Source organism: Acanthopagrus latus, chromosome 20 (genome assembly GCF_904848185.1).
Source record: "Acanthopagrus latus isolate v.2019 chromosome 20, fAcaLat1.1, whole genome shotgun sequence".
NCBI classification, from domain to species: Eukaryota; Metazoa; Chordata; class Actinopteri; order Spariformes; family Sparidae; genus Acanthopagrus; species Acanthopagrus latus.
The window spans coordinates 4,193,089-4,219,921 of record NC_051058.1 but is presented as its reverse complement, the minus strand read 5'-3'; the positions used below and the strand labels follow the sequence as shown (position 1 = coordinate 4,219,921).

General features: G+C 41.5%; 1 protein-coding gene and 1 long non-coding RNA gene across 2 annotated transcripts; one reads left to right on the top strand and one right to left on the bottom strand.

Annotated features, from left to right (window-relative positions):
* Nucleotides 1-165: 165 nt before the first annotated feature.
* On the top strand, nt 166-25,820 carry LOC119010302 (formin-2-like). The gene is made up of 20 exons (XM_037082339.1): nt 166-2,530; nt 5,208-5,458; nt 7,792-7,970; nt 8,383-8,533; nt 8,994-9,005; nt 10,234-10,286; nt 11,420-12,393; nt 12,887-13,031; nt 13,594-13,681; nt 14,096-14,157; nt 15,334-15,425; nt 15,583-15,712; nt 17,847-17,993; nt 19,285-19,344; nt 19,807-19,927; nt 20,338-20,430; nt 21,632-21,683; nt 22,581-22,730; nt 22,878-22,959; nt 23,264-25,820. The coding sequence occupies exons 1-20, from the start codon at nt 867-869 to the stop codon at nt 23,288-23,290; spliced, it is 4,533 nt and encodes a 1,510-aa protein (XP_036938234.1). The 5' UTR covers nt 166-866; the 3' UTR covers nt 23,291-25,820.
* Nucleotides 15,747-19,725, bottom strand: LOC119010304. Its single transcript, XR_005071944.1, has 3 exons — nt 19,564-19,725; nt 16,366-16,406; nt 15,747-16,272 (listed from the first exon to the last, which is right to left on the bottom strand). It is a non-coding gene; the product is annotated as an uncharacterized LOC119010304 (long non-coding RNA).
* Nucleotides 25,821-26,833: the final 1,013 nt, after the last annotated feature.

Below are 26,833 nucleotides of genomic sequence, written 5' to 3'. Positions count from 1 at the left end.
AGCTATTTCAGTTGTTAAGGAGAATGCTGCAACACTGTTTTGCTGTGATGCTTCAGAAATGTTTTGGGGACTACGAAACTTCAACTACCATCGTGGCATTGGGGTGAGACAATGACAGAATTTTCATTTTCGGGTGAACTTTTCCTTTAAAACAAATGGCTCGGCAATAGCCTTCGTGAATGATACGTATTTTTGTGAGTTAAAGCGATGTTATGCTTTTGGGAAGCAGCATCCTGCAGTGACAGAGAGCTGCATAGGAGGTCTGGTTACTGGAGCCTCGCCCACAATTAGCACTATGGGTAAGAGGCTCTACAGCAGGGTGTATATTTCAATCCCCTCTTCCAGTCCCAGCATCTTTATTCCTCTCAGGACCTCTTACCCCTTTTTTCCAGCAGGCTTGGCTTAGTATCCTCATCCCAGTTGCTCTCCATCTCTCCCAATCTGCCTCCCTGTCCGCTGTGCATGTAGTGCCTGCGTCACTCCTTTCAGCAGATGGAGAAGAGGAGGAGGATGAGGGGGAGGGGGAGGGTAAGACAGAGAGAGAAAGGGGAGGAGGAAAAGGGGAGCTGTATCCCTCTCTTACATTGGCGTCAACATCACTGCCATGCCAGCCTTCGTCACCGGAAAACGACGAGGAAGATCAACGCACAACAGAGCTGGGGGAATAAAACAATATCAGCAGCAGCAGCAGCAGCAGCAGCAGCAGCTCCTCCTCCTCCTCCACCACCACAAGACGTGCATCCACAGATCAGACTAAAAGGACTCTGCCTTTCCTGGGCATCTAAAAGCTTCACAAGGCAGGAGGAGCTCTCCCAGGCATGACCTGAGGAGGAGAGGCAGGAAGCCGTTGGACACTCGCCGTCAACATGGGCAACCAGGAGGCTAAGCAAAAGAAAGCTGCGTTAGCGTCGGGTAATGGAAGCTACCCTTCACTGGATGAAGGATGGAGAGAGGGAGGAGGGGATACGACAAAAAAGGGTGGAAAGAAACATGGTAAGCATGGAGGTAAAGGAGCAGGCAGCAGTGGAGGAGGAGGAGGAGGGGGGATGCATTGCACAGGACCAGGAAAGAAGAAAAACAAATCTGAGTCCAAGTCCTCTGTTTTCTCTATCCGGAAAAGAAAGGGCAATCTGAAAGGGAAAGGAGATGTGTGCTCATCGGTGACAGGCTCAAAGGAGGACGTTTTAGCATCTCAACATGATGAACTGGACAGCACAAAAACACCCGAAATGTCTGCAGATGAGCTCGGACAGTCGGACACCGAGGGTGCTTTCCCTGAGAAGAAAAAGAAACCGGGGCAAGGGAAAAAGGATGCAAATGGAGGAGAACAGAAGCAGGAGGTGCAGCGGAAAGCCTCGACAACAGCAACATCACCCACAGAGGATGGAGGGCAGAAGGGAGGGAGCTCGGGGTCTGATACAGATATCTACAGCTTCCACTCGGCGGCTGACCACGAGGATTTGCTAGCAGACATCCAGCTCGCTATAAGGCTCCAGCACCAGCAGCATGGGGGGGTTAACTCGATTGCAGAAGCGCAGAAAGGGCAAGAGTTGAACTGGGGAGGAGGAGAGGTCAAAGGGAAGCAGAGTAATGGGGTAGTTAAATTAACTCCTCCTGAGGTGATTGACCTGACCCCGGAGGAATTAGAACTGGGCTCCGATGCTCTGTCGTTCCTGGAGACGGGGACCCTGTCTGGCTCTGTCAAGCACTTGGACCAGCCGGAAACACTACACATCCCCCTCCACACAGAGGTGCACGAGAGCAGGGAGAAGGAGAAGGAAGAGGAGGTTGTGAAGCATCCGGAGCTAAATGTGACGGGGCAGGGGAAGAGGGAGAGAGAAGCCCCTCTTTGTGTTGCCACAGGCACAAAAGACCAGCATGCTTGGCTGCAGCAGCCCCCTCACACAGACATCACCATGGCTACTGCGAGGGGGGCAGCAGTCAGCCCGGTCACCATGACAACCAGCCGTAACAGCTTCCCTGTTCTCACATACGACAGCAATGGGAAAATCTCAGGGGAGGAGGAGGAAGCAGGGGGTGAAACCCGGCAGGAGGATGAGAGGGAGCCTGAGGTGGATGCGGATGTCAGTCTTCCACCTGCAGACAGCCAAAACAAAAGTCCTGATCCCACTGAGGGGCTGAGCTCAGGGACCGTGTTTGAAGAAGGTGAGGGTCACTTGGGCTCGGGTACCAGTGCAGAGTCCCTAGAGGACTGCCTGAGTGCTGGATCTGAATCCAACCACTCTGCCGCTGCCAGCACTAGTGCCTCCCCCTCCAGTCAACAGTGCAGCAGGAGCAGTGTGTGCTTCGCCACGCTGCCTCCCCAGGATAGCCCCACGTCGGCCAAACGACTCCTCAGGTCCACCCACTCTTCCAACTCCTCTAGCCCCGTTGTGAAACCCTACCCTCCCATCTTCCCCTCCTATATCAAGACCACCACCAGACAGCTCAGCTCCCCAGGACAGTCCCCAGCCCTGTCCCCCTCCCACAGCCCCCTGTCCCCGCGCAGAGCCCACCATCACCTCCACAGGTATCTGTGGTGTTACAGCATGTTTATTATGATGTTGAAACGTTTGCTTCTCTTAACCTTTCAAATGATGGTATGATAGCACAGGTATGATTCTGTGTGCTATTAACATAGGCTCAGATTTAGTTTTTACTCTCATCAGGCAGTATTAATCAGGGTTGTGGGTAATACTGGATTCAGTTTGTGAGATCATTAAATGATAATTAAAGTTTAGGCTACTTTGGTTTGCATCTGATTTCAATTATTTTGGGCATCACTCCGAGCGTTAAACGCTCACAGGGTTAATCGTTGGGGTCTGGGAATGTCGTGCTAGAAACAGGTCAGACTGTCTGACTCAGATAAGGAGAGAGGCATGAGGAGTGTGATGATCAGGCATGTTGTGAACAACCCTCCAGGTTAGTCAAACATGGGAGAAAAAAAAAAAAAGATTGCCAGTTTGTGTGTTTTGGGTTTTACCTCCAAAAAAAGTGTTATTTACGGTATTTAGCAGATGTTTTGTCCAAAGAAATGTATAGTAATTCATACACTGATGGCAGTGGCTGCCATGCAAGGTGCTGACCAGCACATCAGGAGCAGTCTGGGGTTCAGTATCTTGCCCAAGGAAAGATCGACAAGCAGACCAGTGGAATCAAACCAGCAACCTTCAAATAACGAGATGCTACCCCTGAGCCACAGCCGCCATATAGATAAATGCTGTAGCTATGTCACCTTGTTCCCAGATCTCAGCAGTTACCTTTGTTAGTATATATTATCCTAATTTACAGAAATAATACTCTAAGCTATGATAATTAAAAACTATGATGTAATAAACCAACCAAACAGAACTGACCATCAACTAAGTCCCACTATGGCTTGTCAAGCAAGGCTAATTTCACACTAAATGTAATAAAAAACTGTGGCCAAATGCCATCCACATAGACAAAAGTAGCAAAAGTTTTGTTCAGCATTTGTCTATTTGGCTAACTGAAATAATTACTATTGCTGACAAGATTTTTTTAGAAATCAGCATGAGTAAGCTACATTTTGAAAGTCTCCCCAAAAATGTCAAGCATCCTCCCCCAGGCCCCCTTCTTAAGCCACTCCTCCAAAACACATAGCATGCTAGCTGTTCACTCTGACCCCTGTATCTCTCGCTGGCCTATGCTACATCCAAGAACCTAACTTAACTTTTTTCCCCTAATAAAGACATAAATAAAAAATTAAAAAAAATGTAAAAAATGTGAGTAACAAAAGCAAAATAGCTGTCAAAAACATACCTCATTCCAAAAGGCTACCCAGGAAAGCAGTTACTGCTTGTTGCTGTGGATATGTGCTTTGTGCTAACTGTGTTAGCCATTGATTAGCAGGCTCATAGGGTGTGCTCTCATTGCTTGCTATATCCAACCACCTAATGTCTCGCTCATGTAAGAAAACAGCTAACATTATCATATTGAAAGTAAACAAAGAACATGGCTTTTGTTAGTACTTGCCGCTGTTAAGCCAGCATGTTAATATGTGGACGTTTTAGCTGCACTTTCTCTGCCACTCCTGTGCGATTAGCTACTTTAATCTTAGCATCTATAGAATATCCTGGTGCATAGGTACACAAGCAGGTAGGCTGTTGATTAATTTCCTTCGATTCGACCAAGGTGAAATGATTGATGGGCTTATTAGTGGCCTGCAACAGCAATGGGAGGATCTGTCTACAAATATAACAAACATTGCTTGTGAAATAACTCACCAACCCTAGCTTTAATCAGCTGTAGCTAGCTAGCTGACAAATGTTAGCCTAAACTGGAGGTGATGACAACAGTAAATTTGATTTAATAAAACATTTCCAAATATCATAGTCACAATGATTACCATATTCAGTGTTCTGATGAGTGAGAATGTATCAGACATTGTGCGGTTTACATTAATCTGCATACAATTTAACATGTTGGTCTCATGTCTGAGTAAGCACTTTCCCTCAGTCACAGTTAGATGAGGAATACACTCTGACAAGTGGCTCTTCTGCAACACAAGTTTAGTGCTGCACCAGCAAAATATGTCTTTTAATACAAATAAAATATTTCAGGAGCTACCAGCTGTTACTGTAGATGTGATGTCTGAATGAAGCTGCGAAGAATGTTAAAGGAAAAAAGCTCAAAAGTTTGAAAATTACTGTCATTATCTATTCACCTACATGCATAGTCCACAAAAGATGCCTGGAGCTTTGCAGCAAAACAGCTTTGCAGGATACTTCTTCAATTGAAGAAGTAGCTATTTCAAGTCTCAGGAAGACCCAATATCTCAAATTGCTGTGAAAAGATGTTATTTTCATCCTCAACACACTTTTAAGCGAATGCACCCACTTCAGATAGGGTGTAACACTTATGCTTTTAGTTTGTAAGCTACAGTGAAGAATTTGCTATTTGGGATGTTGGTGCTCTGGAGGCTGGGATTACCCAACATAATCTGTATGGACAGGTTTTTAAGTTCATTTTCATAAATGTCTAAATGATTAACTCTGACAAATACACCAGCATCTGTTGATAAAATGTATGTGTTCATTTTCAAGATTAATACGGAATAGGCAACAAAATGTAACAACAGTGCTGTGGTCCTTCAAAACTTTGTCACTGTAATGTACCCTATATATTTAGTTGCATGAGTGATCTGCTTTCAAAGTAAAGCTAACCTAAAATGCAAATGTTGACAGGACTATGGCCGACGGTCACCAAGTTCGTAGGCAGCGCTCGCGCAGCCTCGCGGGGACTCTGAGTCGCTCAGCTGACTGGACTGAGGAGCTTGAGAGGAGGCTGAGGAGCAGAGAGGAGGATGGAGGAAGCCCCGGAGGTTCAGGAGAATATCTGCTGGGCTACAGAGGAGGCGGCAGCCAGCCCATCTGTGCTACCAGAAGATCCTCCTGTGGACAGGTTTCTACCTGCGGCTTCCAGGACATCTTCACAGGTCGGTACAGAATGGTCTCAGTTTCAATCCAGTCAATGATTATTGTTTCCTGGTGAAACAATAAAAAAGAGAGAGGATTCAGTAGTCTGCATTAATGGCTCCAAGGACAAGAATTTTAGATTGCATGCTTTTAAAAATCTATGTAATCTGATTCCAAATCTTGAGGTGAGCAGCTAGAGGTCAGCATACACAGGATGACACTGGTCATCCAAAGCACTAGTGGCCTCTGGCAGGATGTATACAAGGGAAAGCCTAGAGAGTTTTCAATACTACTGCCAGTAGAAACATTGAAGTAGATCCACTAAAAGATCGATACAAGGCATCTGTGATTCTGTCTACGTTAAAAACATTTAGTTAGTTCTCTAAAAATAGATGTCAAGCTTTCACGTGCTGGTGCAGTTTGTGTTCAGGAGTTGGCAATAAATACATGCATGAGGATATTTTCAGCTGGAGACAAGCTCAATCTTTTCCCACTGACCTCTGTCTGCTCATGTGCTCTTGTTTAAGTTTACAATAGGCAAGGTAAGGCAAATGTGTTTATGTTATACATTTCATAACTAAAGGCAAGGCAGATTACACGGGAGAATGCACAGGAGAAAATTAATGAAAGCAAACTGAAAGGACTTATTGATAACATTTTCATGTAGTGGATCTCTTTTTTTTAATATACATCTTCAGAGCTTGTAGAAAGGTGCAGAATAAAAGTACCTCTAGTTAACTTGAAGCGCAGACATTTTGAACAACAGTGGTGTTGTAACACAAATGCAATTATAAGGGGAAATGGAACACCATCAATAATAAGACAAGAGTTAAAACAGTAAGATCAATAAAAAAAAACAGTAAAAAGTGCACAGAATAAAAACAATAGGACAAACTAATGAGTACATTTGACAGATAAATTAAAAGCAGCGATAAAGAGGTGGGTCTTTAGCTTGGATTTAAAAGAGGGAAGCACTGCCTCAAGTATTACCTCTTCTGGCAATTTGTTCCACATTAGCGAGAGGCAGCCTCACCATGCTCAGTTGTAATCCAGAGCCAGCCAATCTATCAGCTCCATACAGGTATCTAAGAACTAACCTGTTCACTGATTTATAGACAAGTAATAGAATTGCAGTGATATAACCTGGAGTTATAGCTGAGCTTGTTGGTCCTTGTTACAACCCTGGTATCTGACACATATCCCAGAATAGTCCATTGCAGTGGTCCCACTTTGTGGATGTTTTAAGATCATGTCTCTTATCCTCATGACTCTTATGACTTCAGATTTCCTCATTTCATGATCAAAACGTTATTTAATGGACTGTCCCAAGGGGTCTATTGGTCTGCAGTTGTCTGGTGACACAGCTATAGTTGTATATTATATATATAGTGTCATATTTGCAGTCATGTGACAAGAAACCTTAAAATTCTGGATAACTTTGGCTCCTTAAGAATCTGGATGTACAGAATTTACCAGCTTGGTCAGCTTAATACACAATTGCCATTTTTCCATCACATCTGCCAGCTTGGCTCTACTTGATTTGTCTCGGCACATCAGCCCAGCGCTGCAGGGATTTCGATTTCCATTAAAGCAGGGCAACCTGCTTGAAGGTTTGTCTTTAACTAACGACGTGTTTGACTTGTGTACTGGTCAGAGGCAACAACGCCAACAAAGCTCTGTTAAAGTCAGTGGCAAACAATCTTCTGTATCTCTGGGGGGAGCTGTGTGAATACTGATCTGCACTATGCTTGATGCTTCGAGCTTGGGGCTACATTCGCCGACCAAACTGTTGTTGACAAGTTGCATTGCGGGTAACGTAGGTAACAGGTTTTGACCTTGACTATTATTTATACTGAAACATAGCCTTAAATCAGCATCGCGCCCCATTTTGCACAGTGGCCACTGGGGGTATTGCAGTGGGAGATTCCCCTGTGTCCCAAAAAGCATTTTCCTCAGACTGCTAGAGAAGTGTGTAGAAATCCTGACAGAACACTTAAACAAGGTCAATTATGACTCTGTTATGAGCTTTTGATGCATGGAGATGGTATGCTTGTAACTTCCATGGGTTTATGGGCAGAGTGAGAACTCGCAGGCAGGGCATGCAGGAGAAACTTTTGTTGACAAGTAATTTTAATTGGATTGAGTAGTTGCCATCTTTTGGTCAGGAAACATTTAAAAGAAACACTTTGTGATCACCACGGCCTGTCAGGCATCAGTATTCTAAATATCAGTGCCAGCACTAATGGATTATGACTTATGACTAACTTCAATGTTTGCAGCATTCAAAACAGGAAAGACAAACTGTAACAAGTAACAAGTAACATAAGCCTTGTTTTTATCACCTGTGGATCAGGTCGAACTCTGCTGGAGAAGCTGTTCTTGCAGCAGCAGCAGGAGGAGCCGGAGGAAGCTGAAAGGCTGTGCTCCAGAATCTTGGCCATGGGTCTCCTGCTGCCGTTCACTGACTGCTTCAGAGAGCAGCTAGGAGGCAGCACCACCCACATCAGCACCACAGCATCCACCAAGTTTCATGTATGTAGTCAAACTCCCACACGTTTTTAGCCAACTTTGTTTTCATGTTATATACAAAGCAAGTTGTTTTTATGTATGTTTGTTTCTTGAAACACAATTGGCGAAATTGAGGTTTGTCAGCTGTCCTGAAAAAGTGTGTTTGTGCTACCTTCATCCCTTTGAATAGGGATTAAATACAAACATTTTACAGAACACTTTGAGATAGTTCCTTGATATATACATATGAGTGTGTGTGTGTGTGTGTGTGTGTGTGTGTGTGTATAGATATGTACAGTATATGGTTATTATTTGTTTCCGTCTCTGGCCCTAATATTTTTTTTTTTTACTAGCATGTTACAGAGTTGATTGTAATACCTGTCAGTGGATCCATTATAAAAGATCCAATTTGAACACTGAAAGTTGTGTTTCCCAGCATGACCAGTTGTATACATGGGCAGCAGTCAACCAGCCAACACACTCTCTGGATCCTCTGGAGGTGAAGCTACCAGGGCAGCTGAAGGGCCCCTGGCCTCCAGCCAAGCCAGGAGCAGACAGTAAGACTGGACTCAAATCCACAGAGGCGGGTAAGGCGCTTGCACATATCCTATATGTATGAACAGTATATGTATATCAAAGTCTGCCGAGTTAGCAGGGCTGATAATACAGCAGGATTTATGACTTTAAGAGTTATAACACTAACACTGATTTGGAGTTGTACACACTTTCAGTGTATTAAACCTGTTCACAGTATATAGTGTATATAGTAGAATTTCCAGTTAGAGAAGATAATTGTTGTTTGTATCTTTCTACAACACACTGTATATGAGCTGTCTTTCATTCTTTAGTCATTTGTTAAAGTTCAGCATGTCAGTAATAAACATAAATAATTTATCTGAGGTAAAAGACAAGATCTCCAAATGTTTCAAATGTATTTATGCCTGGTCTCTATTCAGTTTTATGCAATGATCCTGATATTTTTGTTTTGTTTCTTTTTTTCTACTTTTCCTGTGGGGTTTCTCCATCTCCATGTTTGTGCATCTTTAGAGGACAATCGAGGTGAGTGAACATTTTCTCTGTATTGCGGGCTGTATTTTTGCGCTGACTCAAAGTCAGAGAATTTGTAAACATGAGCAGAATGACATTATCGTTAGGCCCAGGCGAGGATTTGTCTGCCTGTGTGAAAATATTATGACTGAAAATAACCTGCCGCTCCATGGTGGGCAGCGTCTCACTGCTGGAGATGAATAAATGCCAACCTGCTCACTGTGGTATTGCAGGGAGCCATCTCTTTTAGGGAAGATGAAAACAAAGCTTATCCAGAAACAGTGTTAATGTCATTTTATACCATGGTCTGGGTCAGTTCTGATTGGCTGCATGGTGTCAATTAATTCCAGATAAACAGACACCTTGACACTGACTTTGAATCTTACTAGTATAAAGTTAGCTTTCTGGCTAATAGCTAAGCCGAAGAGTTCTAAGAGTTGAGTGGACTAAGTTGTATATAAGGTCCGTCCTATTTACTGGGGAAATGAATGTTTCCATGGCATAAGGACTTTATGGGAATATAATAACTGTTACAGCTATCTAACCCCCAGGTTTGGCCAGGGAAACTGAGTTATTACAAGTGATATACTTTATATTTTGATTGCGAAACCCATTAAGATGAAAAATTAATGGTCTTATCTTTTTTTCCTCTGGTAGTGACTATGGTATAAGTGGTGTGATGCTCTTTGAGCAATACATAATTTGAAAAGTTAATCCACTGAAGGGACTAAGGGACATCTTATCCTGATAAGGACATATTATCCCAGGTGTGTTATCCCTTCTGTATTGCCCTTGTTTCACAGTTTAAAAGAGTACACACCCCATGATAATCCTGTATTTGCTGCCTTCCAGTAGTTTAACTTCAAACCTTGAGGGGTACACTACAGATCCCAGTGACGACACTGCTATACAACCTGGTGTTAAGTTTTTGAAACCCTGCAACTAGCTGACTCAAGCAGGCAAAAGATCAGATTACAAATACAATGTATTATCATGCAGAAAAAAGTAGTGCTTCTGCTTTGCATTCACTGGCTGTTGGCCATACCATTAGGAGACACTGGTACTGAGTCAAATATCCATCAGTAGATCACAATGTGTCAGCAGACCTAACTTTACTTGATCAACCAATTTAAAATGTAACTTCATGTTCACAGTAACCTACAGGAGACTTCTGAGCCTGCCGAACAGTGTCTCTGTTGTACTGTATTGTACTGACCTGCTGATGTGTCTGTTTGTTCAGAACACCATGCAGCCGTCTTGGGTTCAAAGCAACAACAAAAGGAGAGCCAAGAGGTGAGTCATTAAAATGTTTTTTTCTTTGGTTAAAGCCTGAGACTTGAATTATTCTTTTTTTAAATCAAATACAAAAGACAAAAGCTGAGAACATCATCAAGTTAATTCTGCACAATCAGCTGTGGTGGCACAGCAACAAGCTTGTGCAACCCTGATACTTCCCACTGAAATAAATAAAAACATGTTTTTACAGTGTTTTCTCCCACAGTGAAGTTATGATCATCTCAATGGACTCTGGGTAGTCTGATGGATTTGTATTAAAAAAAAAGCATGAAAACACAGCCCAGTGCTTTTCAGTTCAATGAGCAATACTTTACACAAGAATACGTCTAAGTATTATAAGTATGAGTAAGTGTAGCAAGTAAGTATAAGTTTATTATAACAGGCCAAAATACTACAAAATACTACTACTACTAAACACACTACAATACAATGCTAAGCCAATCTAATCTTAGCAATACAATTTATTGTGATATTCTTAAACCATAACTGGAATCATTCTTGAGTTCAATTGATTTCTCCAGCTCTTGTTTTTCTGTGATGGAATGAGTGGAATACAAACTACTTTGTAACAAAAAAAACATCCTGACTTCACGCAAAACACTTGAACAATACATATAGGTGATCATAGAAAGTTCTGTGAGTTGCATCGCCTCTTAACTTCCTCTGAGTGATTATGATTGATAACAGCAGATGACTTTTCTAAGTCCATTTTAATAGGGCTCATTTGATGCAGACATTAGACTCAGCCACAAACTCTACAATGGGAAAGTCTAAGGAGCTCGGTATTGATCTGAAAGAGCACATTAGTGATTTGAGAAATAAAGAGTTGTAGAAATCATTAGAACTCAAGACTGCCATGATGTACATATTCTTTACAAGTGGATGTAAACTTTTGACTGCAACTGTACACTAATGTAATGATCATTTTGATAAGATTACAGTACTATACATATTATGACTTTCTGCTGTATCATAAGTGTTAGCTAAATTATCATCCTATAGGTTATTTTTATCCTACATGTGACTTTATTTTGTCCCATGAACATTTTTTTTTTGAGGAAGTGATTCCAACACATTCGACCTCACGGATTTTTGCTGTGTTTCTGCTCACGATTGTCTCCTATTTGCAGGTGGAGTGCGTTCTTCCTTCCACAAAACTGAAAGAAAAACACGTCAACGTCATCCAACAGCTGGAACAAACCATAGAAGACCTCAGGACTAAGATAGCAGAGCTGGAGCGACAGCCCCCTCTGCTGGACAGAGACGGTGTGAAAGCCCCCCCCTCCACCACGGACAGGGAGTGTGGAGGGGAGGAGAGCTTGCTGAGGGCCGTGTGTGACGCTCACCTGCAGACTGAAGCGGCGGCCACGCTGGGCTGCCTGGAGGCCAAGTCTGTGCAGACCTCACCCATGGATGACAGCTTTAAGTTCAAAGTGCCTTGTACTGAGCCGGGCGGAGACAAGGGCGTCCCGCAGCCTCCACCCAGGCAGGATGGCTTTCCGTGTTCCTGTCAGCTGCAGCCTCCTCCACCTCCTCCACCTCCCCTTCCAGGAGGAGTTCCACCTTTACCAGGACAGACTGTGGCACCTCCTCCTCCCCCACCTCCTCCTCCGCCATTACCAGGGGGCTTGATGCCAGCTCCTCCACCTCCTCCACCTCCACCCCCATTACCCCCTGGTTCAGCAGTTCCTCCACCTCCACCCCCACCTCCTCCTCCTCTTCCTGGTGGCATTGCTCCGCCTCCACCTCCTCCTCCTCCTCCACTCCCTGGTGGCCTTGCTCCACCACCTCCTCCTCCTCCTCCTCCTCCTCCTCTTCCTGGCGGCATGGCTCCACCTCCCCCGCCATTACCAGGAGCAGGAGGCCCACCTCCTCCACCACCACCTCCAGGCTGTGGACCTCCTCCTCCTCCCCCGCCTCCACCAGGAGGCACGTGTGTTCCTCTGGCTCCACCAGGGGCTCTGGGCTCCCTGCCTCCTCCTCTGCCGCTGGGCCTGTACGCTCTGGGTCTGACGCAGGAGAAACCACCCAGGAAGGCTGTAGTAGAGCCACCCAGACCCATGAAGCCCCTCTACTGGACCAGGATCCAGCTGACAGCCAAAAAGTTAAGATGCTGTTGCTCAAATAGCCTCAAGAAAACACTGCAGTCTGTTTGTTGAGCAGGAAAAGATCTGACAGCAAGAAGTCACATTTCAAAAAATGGATCTGATCTTATTTGAGTTTAATGCTCAAATCATATCCTACTTAAAAACCACCTGCAGACATAAGAACATAGGTTGGCACTAGTCTACAAATTACATTATTTTTAAATTAATCCTTTGTGCAGAGTTAATATGTTTTAGTTTGTCTCTTGATATTGTTGTATTCTGTGTAAAACCAAGATGCTCAGAGTGGATTTGAACACCTCATGATGTTGTAAGTCATCAAAATAAGCGATCACACGGGATGTTGTCTCTTTGCTGCATGGACTGTTATCAGGTCACCTTCACAATTCATAAAAATCTAAAAAAAAAAAAATCTATGGGAAAATGTTTTGAATTTAGAGGTGAAGATGGCGAGGGGCGATAATTATAGTTTGCCTCTTCTGTGTTTCTCAGGGAGGCTCCTTCTCCAACAGTGTGGGAGAATATTGAGGAGCCTGACGTGGACTTTGAGGAGTTTGTAGAGTTGTTCTCCAAATCGGCCGTGAAGGTGAAGAAGCAGCCGCTCTCTGACACCATCACCAAGTCCAAGGCCAAACAGGTTTGAGTCTTTTACATATGTTTACAATATGTGCATTCAGGATTCAAGGTGATTCTTCATTATAAAACACGGGGTAACACTAAATGCTGCACAACACAAAATGTGTCGTTTTTTTCTGAATTTGAATGGCAGCAGCAGCAGCAAGACGGTGATGATAATGTTGTCAGCATCTTCATGTAAATAGTTCAACATCTGGGAAACACTGTTCAATAACTTTGACTGCGTTTGAGCAGTAAGCACCAACGGTGTAACGTCAACAACAATTGATTATAGATTTTTACATTCTTTCTCAAAACATCCAAGTCTGATATGAATTATTATGTATGTCACTTAAAGTCTCTTACTGTCTTAATCGCTAAATTCTATTCTGTAAATTAAATGTTAGATAAACTAAGCTTAAGCAAACACACCTATCACTATTTTCCACTATATTTATTTGATAGCTTTAGTTACAAGTTACTTTGCAGATTGCTGCATTAGAGCCAAAAAAAATCATGTTTTTTTTGGTCAATGTAATCAGCAATAGAATAAATGAAAGAACTCCAACTTGTGTGTTTTGTAGGTAGTGAAGCTCCTAAACAACAAGCGTTCTCAGGCAGTAGGAATACTGATGTCCTCCCTGCACCTCGACATGAAAGACATCCAGCATGGTGAGTTCATCTTCTTTTTTTTGGCTTTAGTGTTTCATAATAGCTTGATATGTGCAAACAGTAATATGGGGCTCTCATTCCTCATAAAAGAAATGATAATTTAGACAGATATATGCCACCCAGAGTGCAACGAACAAAAGATCTGTCTCCACAATTCATTAAGTCTCATATTCAGCCGTAAGAAGCCTTTTTTTCCCCAAGAGAAAAATATTCTGTCAAAAGAATAATAAAAAACCCTTGAGTCTTATTTACCTGTTTATTATCTGTTTAATATTTAGAGGATTTATTCTATCTGCGCTTTCACGCAGCTTGTCCTTCACTGTAACATATATGGTTAGAAAAGAACACTGTTATTGGATAGAGTGATCAGTGCTTGCAGTTATGACCTGTGACCTCTCCATCTCTGTCTTTAAGCCATCCTGAACTTGGACAACACAGTAGTTGACCTGGAGACCCTGCAGGCCCTTTATGAAAATGTGAGCCACACACACTCTCCACAGTTTATTTTACTTGTCTGATGAGATAACCGGAGCCCATCACAGGGGTCTGGGACCTTTAAAGCCGCAATTTTCCAAAGACTGTCTTTCCCTGTTGGTAAACTAGCATTAGAAAACAAGTCTGGGCTAATCTCACCTAAAACAGATTTTGGTAAATTATTGAAACATGTATTGCAGCACAACCAGAAGTAAATAAACAATGTTGATGAAATCAGTTTTCAAGAAATTATTAAATGATGGAGTAATATAACATCTGAGAATTTTGTGCAGTACTAGGATTTTACCATTACAGAAAATGTACAGTATTTTCTTCAATCGTTCTTCAAGCTTTATTTAGAAAGATATGTGGCACTCGTTTTTTTTATGCAGGGCAAAATAACCTCTGGATATGATACAACTATAATAATACTCCACAGAATCAACATTTGGTTGTAAATAATGAACAGTAGAGTAGATATCTAATAACATTTCACCTTTGAAAACATCCGAGCACATATAAAATCAAAAAAATATAATATAAAATAAACATTTCAGCACGCTCTAGCAAAGATCTTTACAACAGGAGGTGATGGTTTTGTACAGCTTTTGTCAAAATGGGCCACCAGAATCAACAAAAACTATAGTCACTGTAAATGTACTCAATTTAAATTATTAATCCTTTGCTTTCTAGTACAGGTTTAGGAGTTTGCAAGGTCCTATGAATTTCATATCATTTTTTTTTTTTTTTTTACATGAATTGTTTTGAGAAAGTCCATGACATGAACGTGGAGTGGCTGTGTGAGTTGGTATGAAATAACCCTGTTATAACTGGGCTAGCTGATTTTGCCTTACAGTCAACACAGTCAGCAGCTGTAGCTGCAAGAGTGCCTAATCTGCAACTCATGGAGAGGAATATTACTGCTGAGTGTCACAATGAATGTCAGAGATTCAGTTTTCATCTGAGTCACTACTCTGAACCTACATACATGGCTCACACACTTGGACTCAGTGTAATGTTTTCTGACAGAGGATAACATTATCTTAATCTTTACATTATCTATATTGTGCATAAGGGTCTCAGTTTTTGTCAAAAGGAGGCCTGACACTTTCTACTGTCAGGATGAACTGTGTCAATGTGGGCACAGGTGGAGTCACTCTCTTGTGTCTATCCCTCAGAGGGCGCAGCAGGAGGAGCTGGACAAGATTGACAAGCACATCAAGTCCTCAAAAGACAAGGAGAATGCCAAACCTCTGGACAAACCTGAGCAGTGAGTTGGTGTTTCTGCTCTGATTCCTCAACACTAATGAGTGGACATGATCGTGAATTCTGTGTGACGTTCTGTAAAAATATAAACGCACAGGATGGAATAAGAGGATGGAGATCAGGTAGAATACATGCAGCTGGTGTTTTCTCTTGTGTTGCAGATTTCTCCACCAGCTCTCCCTGATCCCGAACTTCTCTGGCAGAGTGTTCTGCATCCTCTTCCAGTCCAGCTTCTCTGAGTGCATGTCGTCCATAACGAGAAAACTGGACACACTGCAGAGGTTATGCAAGGTGAGTCAGACTCTCTAAACTGCGGTGGAAAAAACACTCTGGAGATGGATGCCGTTGGGAATACAAGGTTCATCATCTTGATGTCTGTTACACACTCAACAAAACATATAAATGCAACACTTTCGATGCTTATAATAATCATTAAGCTCCAGTGAGATGACAGTCTGGTCCACTTGATGCCAATAAAGTTCTCTTGTTGTACAGTCGAGATAAGCCTACTGACATATTAATTTAGCAGAAACAATTTAGGTCCAAGTAAAGCATTGGCAAAAACAAAAGTCAGACTAAAGTACATTGATGAGACACTAAAAGAACAAAGAGGTTTGGGGGTTTGGACAAGGTATATAAGATAGTAGAGGTAGTAAATGGAGCTGTGGTCAGCAACACACCAGAGCTCCAAACAGAGGAACCTGAAAAGAGATTATGCAAACTATTTGTCTGAGAATTGGTCCTTTTTCTCTTGGATGCGATGGGAAGACATGAGGCTATCCGGGAGGTTTCCCAGTCAAATCCAAATCTGAGTGGTTGATAATCCTAGAAACTGCAGTCAGGTCGAGACCCTGGTGAGGACAACAAGCATGCAGATGAGCTTCCCTTGGATGGTTTTGGAGAATTTGTACAGAAATTGTTTGGTTGTGCAAACAAACTGTTACATCAGCTGTGGAGGTCTTAGATGGTCTTGCAGGTGAAGAAGCTTGTGAGGCATAGGAACATAGAGAAACATTCTTAAAAAGAATTCAGTCTGATTTATGTGGTTGAGAACATTCAGACGATCTGTAACATGAACATGGTTAGCTTGGTTTAGCATTGAGACTAGAATCAGGGGAAAACATCCTGGATTCGTCTAAAGCTCATAAGTATTCCAACCATCACTACTGAAACTCCTCAATCAACATGCTGCATGTGAAGTTATGTAATTAACTACTTCCTGACACTGAACCTGGTCACCTCACTGTGACAAGATGTCTACAAACTGCACAGAAATCCCTACAACAAGCGTACAACTGCCTCTCAGACCACAGACTGGACATCTCTGGTTGTGCACAGATTTGACAAACAATACAAAAAATTGATCTGTGTGCTCTTCCAAGTCTTCACCCTGCTTCTGGTCTTTATGCAAATGCTCAGTTTGATGGTGCTTATATGGTTTGATTGTAAGGTACTTAACTTACTTGTATTACAGCCAGTGATGTAATGTAACTGAATATATTGACTCAAGTCCTGTACTAAGCTACATTTTTGAGGCTCAATTTACATTACATTACACACTACCGACATTTATTGCTACTGTTTACTTCCACTCCACTATATTTTGGAGGCAGATATTGTACCTTTTACTGCACTACATCTATTTGATCACTTTAGTTACAAGTTACTTTGGAGATTGCTGCATTAGAGCCAAAGAATCATGTTTTTTGTCAAATTAATCAGCAATAGAATAATGAAAAAAACCCATCAGATCTGAAAATTGGCAGGACAGATAATCAGTTGACTATAAATATTTGTATAATTTACTTTTACTTGTTCTGTTGATTGTTACTACATTTGTTATCACATATGGATCAGCACTGTTAGCCGGCGCTTTGCCAGTTGTATCTGAGTTTCATGTCATAAGGCGGCTCTCTCACTCTCATGGATGACACTGTCAGTTCATGGAGGTTAGCATACGAAGATGCAGAAGGGCAATCCGCAATTAGAACAAAAAGACCTAGAGCTGCTGGATGATGTCATTTGCGTCATTTGGCGGGGAGCTCTGGGTGCAGGTAGTTTAACATGTAATGTTACACAGCTGGTTGAATATCAGTAAAGTTTCCATTTAAAGCACAGACATGAGATTATTGACACACATGTCACTTCAATCTCCAAAAGAAATGCAATATGTGTATTTTCCAAAAACACCCAGTGTCCCTCCCAATCAGCTTTTGCATGCACACCAGACGAATTAGATATGAAGCATCAGCACCAAAAACACTTTGCCTGCCGCTTATGAAACCCCTCTCTCACATGTGTCGGATTAAACTTGGTATTAAGTATTTTTGTATTTTTGTCAACACTCTGTGTCATTCTTCATTTGTGTTTTCTCCTCCCCCCCCTCACTTTGTATCTCTGATGTGTACACCTGTCCCCTCTGCAGACGCTGCAGGACAGTGAGACTGTGAAGCGGGTTCTTGGTCTGATTCTGGCCTTTGGTAACTTCATGAATGGTGGAAACAGAACCAGAGGCCAAGCTGATGGTTTCAGCCTGGACATCCTGCCCAAACTCAAAGATGTCAAGAGCAGTGTGAGTAAAGAGGGAAAGATGCTGCAACATGTTCAAATACTGCTTCTTGTATTCTTATACCAAAAAAATACTCTTTACATGGCAATATTCTGTCTATATATATATAAATGTAACATTTACATTAATCATCGTTTGACCCCATCTTTATTTATACAGTTATTCATTAACTATTTTCACTCAGGAAAAAAAAAAAAAAAATTACCTGTCCCCACCATGTTCTTTACTTGACCAATGTCCAGTGTAAAAGCAGCACTACTGTGACTGGCAACACTCTTTAAATAGTACTATATAAGGTGACTTGTGGAGCGGCACAACCTGATAAAGTGCCCCCTACAGTGCCCTCCAGTAAGAAATGTAATTATTCTTCTCATGTGGCTTTGAGGCAGCAGTGTGCAATAATATAATCACAATAATCTTTATTTTTATTGCACTCAAAAAGACAGTTATATTTGATGGAGTGTTGTTGGGTGGGGTGCTGCAATATTATAATATTCACAATATGTGTGATATTAAAAAAGAAAAATTGATTTTGTGTTGTAATGCACTTATGATAATATCATCTAACTAATACGGCAAAGATGCCTTGTTTATCATCTCATCTTGTTGCCTTTTCACTAGTAATTGAGCAGCAGATAGTAATTATTCTTTTTATACACTTGAATACATTTTTTCTTACAGTTGTGGTTACACAGGGCAAAAAAGACACACAGTAAACCAAGTTAAAGGATGTATTTTATATCTAGTTTGATTGCTAGTATATTTTTTTTTATATCTTGTATAGGAACTATTTTATGATAAAATCGTTATCATGAATTTGTTTGGTAACAATAATCATGTAGTGAAATTCTGATATTGTCATAGCCCCTCTTCTTCACATTTCCTGCCTTTCTCTGTACTTCCACTTGTCAAATAAAAGCAGAAACATAACATGAAACTTGAACGACGCTAAGAAGAGAGCACACATCTATCAAGGCCAAACACTCAATCAATGCATTATTCCCTGATAAATGAATGAAAATCCTCACGTCTTTATTCACACTTTTCAAGCCCAAGTTCCAGGTTCAGCTGACCAGGATTAACATTCAAACACAGTATAGCAGAGTAGGTGACATTTTCACACTGTATGAGGCTGCTGTGTGTCTAAATGAAGCTGTATGGTGTTGCCCACGTGGGACAAATGTTGGACAAAACCTCCGTAAATCATTTTGTCAAGCTCAGATGAAAATCACACGAGTCACAGAGTCACTTCATTCCTGTAATACCACAATATTTTTCTTCTCTCCACATGCAGGACAGCATGAAAAGTCTTCTGTCTTACATTGTTGCATACTACCTCAGACACTTTGATGAGGTAAGTTTTTTAGCTGTTATACTTCCTCCTATACTGTAACTGTTATGTTTTGATGAAAAAAATGCGGGGACCCAAATGGAAGACACCCAGGAGGTAGGATAGAGAACAAAAGACAAGCTTTTAATGATCAGCTGAAACCCAGAAAATAACAGCAACCAAAAAAAACGTACAACTACAAGTGAAGTACAAATTAGGGAAAACAAGAGAACAAGAACATACCACGGAGAGCCACTGGAGGAAAACACAGGGTGGACCGACAAAGCCAACCAGGAGAACACAGGCTTAAATATACACAGGGGCTGATTAACTAACAAGACACAGGTGGACACAGGAAGAGGGCGGGGAATGACACAATAGGAGGAAATGAAAAGCAAAACACAACACATGAGGGTAAAATTTTAAGCTTTGTCCTTTACTTATTTATTGAATTTTTTTCTTTGTCCTTTGTCTGTCCATCACCAGGACGCTGGCAGAGAGACGTGTGTGTACCCACTCCCTGAGCCTCATGACCTCTTCCAGGCTTCACAGATGAAGTTTGAAGACTTTCAGAAAGACCTGACCAGACTCAGGAAGGACCTAAGAGGTAATACACACACACATACACACACACGCACACAGATGCAGCTACTACCACCTCAACTGGACCCAATTTCACCATGCATAGCTGTTTGCTGTATTTTGTTACAATACAAGGCTTCAAGCTGTGATACATTCACAATATTGTAATATCTTATTTTTCTATTTTTCTATATATTTATACATGTTTATTCTTTTCTATATGTTAAGTCACTAGAGGTTGAGAGTATCGAAATTTCGATTCTCTGCTTGTCCTGTACATGCTGCAGAATTGACAATAAAGTTGACTTTGACTTTGACTTTGTAAGAAAAAGTTGGGTTCCTTAAAGCTTTATTAACCAGACCCTAATATCTTTTGAGTTTGGAAAAAAAAAAACCCTGCTCTTTCTCTAATTGTTGTCCCCATTATTTCATCAGCGTGTACATCTGAGGTTGAAAAAGTGTGCAAGGTTTCAGACGAGGATAACCTGCAGCCTTTCAAAGACAAGATGGATGACTTCCTTGCGCAAGGTAACTCATAAAACAGCCTAGAATCAAAAGGAATTACTTTCATATTGGACAAATCTGCAGCATATTATTTCTGTTCAGTGCCATCGAGGCAGAAAGTGAGACTTCCAATTAACATTTGCCTTTTCACCCTTCACGATTTTTAAGTAACCATAAGTGTTGAGTTGTGTTTGTGCGTTTGTTGCACATATTTAAAAGTGCTCTATGTTGTTTTCTTGTCCACACAATTATCTTCAGTATTTCCCACCAAAATGCAGTGTGTGCACCCCTGAGAACTGTACAGTCTTAATTTGGGATATAATGTGTAACATTTCTTCATTATAATGACCAGACCTTTATTACGTATTTTGTTGAGTTGTGTACTGAGATTCAAACATGGAGAAATTCACGATCTAGTTCAAGGTAACGATGCATTTCATTTAGGCCCCCGTCATTCTAACTTCCAGGAAAACATCAGATTATAAGTCAGAGAGTGATGGAGGAAGTCAGTGAACATGATTAAATATAATATAAATACAATTTAAAAACATTACCTCGTCCGTGAACATTTGATTGAGAGACCCACTGGGCAGAAACCACATCCCGTGCAAACATTTTAAATATTTAAATGATCCATACTTATGTGCTAGCAGTTGTGTTTGTTAGCAGTTGTTGGCGCAGTGTTATATAGTTTATTTGATGCGTTACCACCATCTTTTGATCAGTGAAATAGCTTGAAACAAAGATTGTGTTTAGTATACAATATCTGATGATGCTTTTGGACAAAAACCATGTGTGTAATGTAACAGTGAAAATGGGATATGCTGACAAAATATATATATCAGCTGGTTGGCGCTGTTCAGGCAGCTGTTAGCTCATAGGTTGAGTAAAGAGGGAAGAAGGAGGGAGGAGAGAGAGGGGAGTTACAGCGAGTTGTGACAGAGATGGACAAGTGTGGCGTGAGCTGATCGATTTATTCCTTCACACACGCCCACGGCACTTACAGTATTATAGCTGGATTATAGCTGGATATGGCACATCAATGTAGCTAACTGCCATACTTTATGGTAATAACATAAATGAGATAAAAGAAACATCTGTACATCTTCCAATTGCAAGTGAGGTTCTTCATTAGTCCTTTTATTCTGAGTTGTTTTACCACAGAGCCTGGAAAATGTATTGCTGTGTGTTTGACAGGGAATCTGTATTCTTCCTCCCTTCTCAGCTAAAAGTGAACTGGAGGCCCTGGAAGCTCAACTCAGCAGCACTCACAAACTGTAAGAACATCCGCCTTTATCTGTTTTGTTTCAGCTGAGAAGAGCTATGATCTTTACATATAACTGTGGTCAATACACTTCATACATCAGCCAACCCTTTTCCTATGTATAGAAATCACCCCATACATCTGGCCTATTCAACTGGTGGCTCGCAGGCCACATCCAGGCCAGAAGCAACTTCCGAGACACCCAGCATACATAAATCTGATATATGACAACATATGTAAACTATGTACACTGTATAGTGTAGATGTTCATGATTGTCTTTGAATATGCTTTTACACTGATAAGGCATAACATTATGACCAATGACAGGTGAATTGAATAACAGGCAGGAAAAATGGGCATGGCAGGGGCCAAACTGTAATGGCTAGATGACTGGGTCAGAGCATCTCCAAAACTGCGGCTCTTGTGAGGCATTACCAGTCTGCAGTGGCGAGTATCTATCAAAAGTGGTCCAAGGATGGAACAGTAGCAAACCAGTGACAGGGTCATGGGCAGCCAAGGCTCACTGATGCATGTAGGGAGCGACTTACAGGACATAAAGGATCTGCTGCTAACATCTTGGTGCCAGATACCACAGCACACCTTCAGGGGTCTAGTGGAATCCATTCCTCAGTGGGTCAGGGCTGTTTTGGCAGCAAAAGGGGGACCAACACAATATTAGGCAGGTGGTCACAATGTTATGCCTGATCGGTGTAAAGTCAATATTCTTGTAAGTTTAAACTCAAATGCCAGCTCAAAAAATGTTTGCTTCAAAGTGTTCTTGGGAGGTCATATTCATTACACCATGATAATCCAGTCTATGGGTCCATAAAAAAATGGCCAAAATGGTCTATTTGGTCATATTTTTAAAGTAAGCATATTTTAAGTAAGCTTCTGTTTGTGTCCTGTCAGGTTCCTGGAGCTCACAGTGTTCTTCTCAGTGAAGGCCAAGGCAGGAGACAAGGAGGTTACACCCAACACTGTCTTTTGCATCTGGCACGAGTTCTCCTCTGACTTCAAGGAGCAGTGGAAGAAGGAGAACAAAGTCATTCTCAAGGAGAGGTACAGTAACACAAGCTGATCTACAACCTGCTGGCGCTGACTCCCACATGAAGAACGGTCAAATGAATTACCACCATACCATTACTGTTATCGTTGTTCATTAAGGCGTTTTACACATTAACTTCAGTCACATTGTACATTCTGCAGGTTAAAAGCAGCAGAGGAGTGTTTCCGACAGGCCAAGGAGAAATCTGCCTACAGCGTGAAACCCAAACATGCCACTGGCATCGTAAGTTGACCTTTGACCCTTGTTTTTTTTTTTTTATTTAACCTTAACCTTAATGATCATTTTGTTTATCTAAAGATTTGAAGATAAGCTCTAATGATCAGTACTAATGGAAACTGACAACACAGCTTTGTGAAATATCTGTAACATTTTATTTTATAATTTATAATACTCATTGATAAATTAATCTACTAATTGTTGATTCATCTCATCTTGAAAAAATTTAAATTCTTTTATGTAGCTTTGTGCTGTTCATAGCAAATTGACACACAGGTGTAATGTACTATATGATGTGTCCTGTCCACAGAAAGCCAAGCTTGGCATGAAGATTTGAATCAGTGGACTTGGAGCGATTGTCATCTCGACTTTGGGCACCAGCAGTGAGTCAAAAGAGACAAAAGAGTACTAATAAGACAGAAGAGAAAGATGAAGGGACAGTTGAAATGTGAACTTGTGGACTGAAGGTGCAGCTGAGCCTACTCTTGTTGTTGAATCCATGTATTTATTTTTTCAGTTTTGCTCTGTCAGCCTGTTGCCTTATGTTGCAGTCCCCTCCAGCGGTCAGATCCCTCAATCCAACACAGTGATGACTGGATGCTGCTGCAGGGCCACCAGACACAAGGAATCATCTCACAACAGCTCTGACACATTATACAGTACACATCAGCCACATCAGCTGTACTAACAGCAGACTGTCTGTGCAGGCCAATACGCCTACATTTATAAAATAATGAATGTGTGACTTATCAGCAGGATGGTGAAGGATAACAGTAAGCCTACATCGTTCAAGGAGCAATAAAAATGTTGAGCACTTACTCCCTGTTTATCTCCATAAACAAACATCATGCTCAGTAAGATGCGATGTGATGAAGACAGCACTGGAAAACCTTCAGTGCTACTGAAAAAAAACGAAAACAGGTTCTGTACAGAGGTACATATTTATTGACCCCTGGGGGCAGCAAACACACCTTTGGCAGGTGTAAATGTGCGACGACAGCATTGATGCTGTCATGTTTTTTTGATGAATCAAGACAGTTGTTTGTCTTCAGATATGGTCATACTAAATTCAGGCTCAAATGTTATTTTCAACACTACATGAAGAATGCATGCCCCTGCTTTTATCTCCTGCGTCACCTCCAGCACATGAATGCATAACTTCCTGTGAATTGACTGTGTGTGTGGGTTGTCATTTTTGGGATTGGTATCTTAGACTCTACACTAGCAACAGTGAATAACAATGTGGTAACCGAATTTACCGTCACACCATAAATAGAATATCGGACCCATTTTTTTTCATATCATGAATTCAAACAGTAAAATGAGTTTAATTATCTCCTCACCCGCGTCCTGATGGAAAGTCAGGTGAAGCTTCATAGTGCACGAAACATTTCTGGAGCTTCACAGCAAAACAGCTACAGAAATGTTTTGTGGAAGAAGACACTTCACCTGCATAGCGGTGAGGAGTCGGCAATGGGTTACCTTCAACGTAAGAAACCCATTGCACTGGGCTTAGAACAATGGAACGCTCAGAAAGATGTGAGGCTGTAAGACAAAACTCTACTAGAACAAAACATGTTTATCTGCAGTAACACTGATTTCTCTGGCCGAGCACAAAAATGCAGACACGTTTCCTGTCATCATTTGTTTGTTGTAGTTGAAAAAATAAAACAAAAATGGTTTTGGAAAACAGCTTTTATTTCACACATATACTGTTTTGATCCAGTTGCAAATCACCCCATGCAGAAATGCTTTTGTTCTATGCTATATTCCAAGGCTGGCCTGTATGTTGTTAGTTTAGATTATTCCCCCATAAATGGTGATAGACATGCAATACACTGGACAATTGCAACCCAATGGAAGTGGCACTTCTTTAGCATACAACGGAATGGCTGTTAATCAGTGGTTACAAATCTGCCTAATGTTAGGTTGTCATCTTATATTTTCTACAGCCCTAATATTTTGATATTCTCCAAAAGATTTGGTCATCATCTGATATCGGCACCATTGTTCCATATTATGTGTTTTCTGATTGAACCATTTAAAAGATTAAATATTTTGATCAAGACTGTGCAGCTTTTGAGAGGCGGGCCCGCTTGCCTGTATAAATATCTTGAAATATCAGCAGCCATTGAAGTGAAAAAAGGACAAGTGTGACTGGAATTGATTAGCAGCACTTGTGGACACATATATTCTGGTGATCATGTACAATTATGAGTGAGAATTTCAAACTGATGTGTTGAAAAGCCACAGAAATCTCAGTTATGCCGGACGTCAGACATGAACTTCTACACACTACCACACAGCTGTCCGGGATTCTACATCCTGATTGTCTAGTCAGATTTAATCAAACTCAGTATGCATTTTTACAGCAGTATTGATGGGCAGGAGACAAATGTCACTGTAAACTTACATGTGTAATTTTAATGTATGTGCAATGATAGGCCATGTCATATACTACATTTAAGTGTGTGTGTGTGTGTGTGTGTGTGTGTGTGTGTGTGCGCGCGCGCGCGTATGTGTGAATGTTCTCATCGTCTGGTTGATCACATCTTTATGGTTGAATGCTACGTGATGAAGGATGTGTTTAGTGCATTGGATTACTGCTATGATATTTTGTTGCAGAACTAATGGCTTTATCAGTGTAAAGTAATAAACTGTTTGAAAAAAGAAAAAAGATGATTGTGAGACACATTTTGTGTTTCATTCACTGATGTCCTCTCTTGGCCAGCATGATACTGTCAACAGGAACTTGAATATGTTGTAACAGTTTCATGTGCAATAAATGTTTCTGTATACATGTATATGACCGAGGATGCATTGGATGATGGGAGCAGTGTAATTTATGTAAAATAAAGAATCATTAATTCTGATGTATTTTGGCTTTATTCAGTATTCCATGGATGTGACTGAGACGTCACTGTCCAGGCTGGGAGGCGTATGAGAAGCATTATTTTAAGCAGACAACAGTAAAAGTGCTAGATTGTGTGTGTGAGGGCTGTGAGGTCCGTCCCCAGGAGAGCTGAAGGATGGCAGAAGGAGGCACACCAGGCAAAGATTATGTGAGGTGAAACAGCCAGCTGCACGCTCGCATCTCGAGAGCAATGGGAAGTTAGTTACTAGAATTTGGCTTTTTGATTTGACTCATTAATCAACAGAACCACTGGTTGCAGTTGCAGCATTGGCTGTGGCAGAGCTCACTGATACAGCGATTGTTCTTTAAAACATCTAACACCAGATTGCATCACAAATTGGGGGGAATTCTGGTATTTTAAAACCTGGTTCATGATCTCTTCCTGTTTATTCTGTTGTTATGTTTCCTCTTGCGTCCCTTTGTCACTTTCCACTTCTTGATACCTGTGTTCCGGCCCTGCGTTCCAATACCCATACTACCATACTATTATAATAGTATGTCCCAATAAACAACATCGAGAAAGCACACACATTTGACGGCTCATTTGACAGAATAACAGACACAGCATTTGCAGATGAAAGCACATTGAGGTGTAAGTACTACATTCTTTGTACTCAAAAATGTGCAATGGATGTAGGAGCAAGAGGATCAAAGTTAAAGGTACACTGTCATAATGAAATATGTCCCAACTGTGTGCATACTGCATGCAGCAGTATGTACTTTGTAAGAGCAGCTGCAGTACGTAATGAAAGTACAAAGAACAACTATATGATTTGGAATGCGCCCTCATTGTTCACTTTCCCTCCTCGGCTCTCACCCTGTCTGATTTTCTCCCACACCTGTTTCACATCTTCCATGTTAGCATTGCCTTGTTCCTAGTGTCTCTCCGCCTGCACCTCGTCCCACGCCTGTGTGTTCCCCCTCACTCTTGGTCAGTTTGTCTGTTTGGTCATGTGTCTCAGTCCT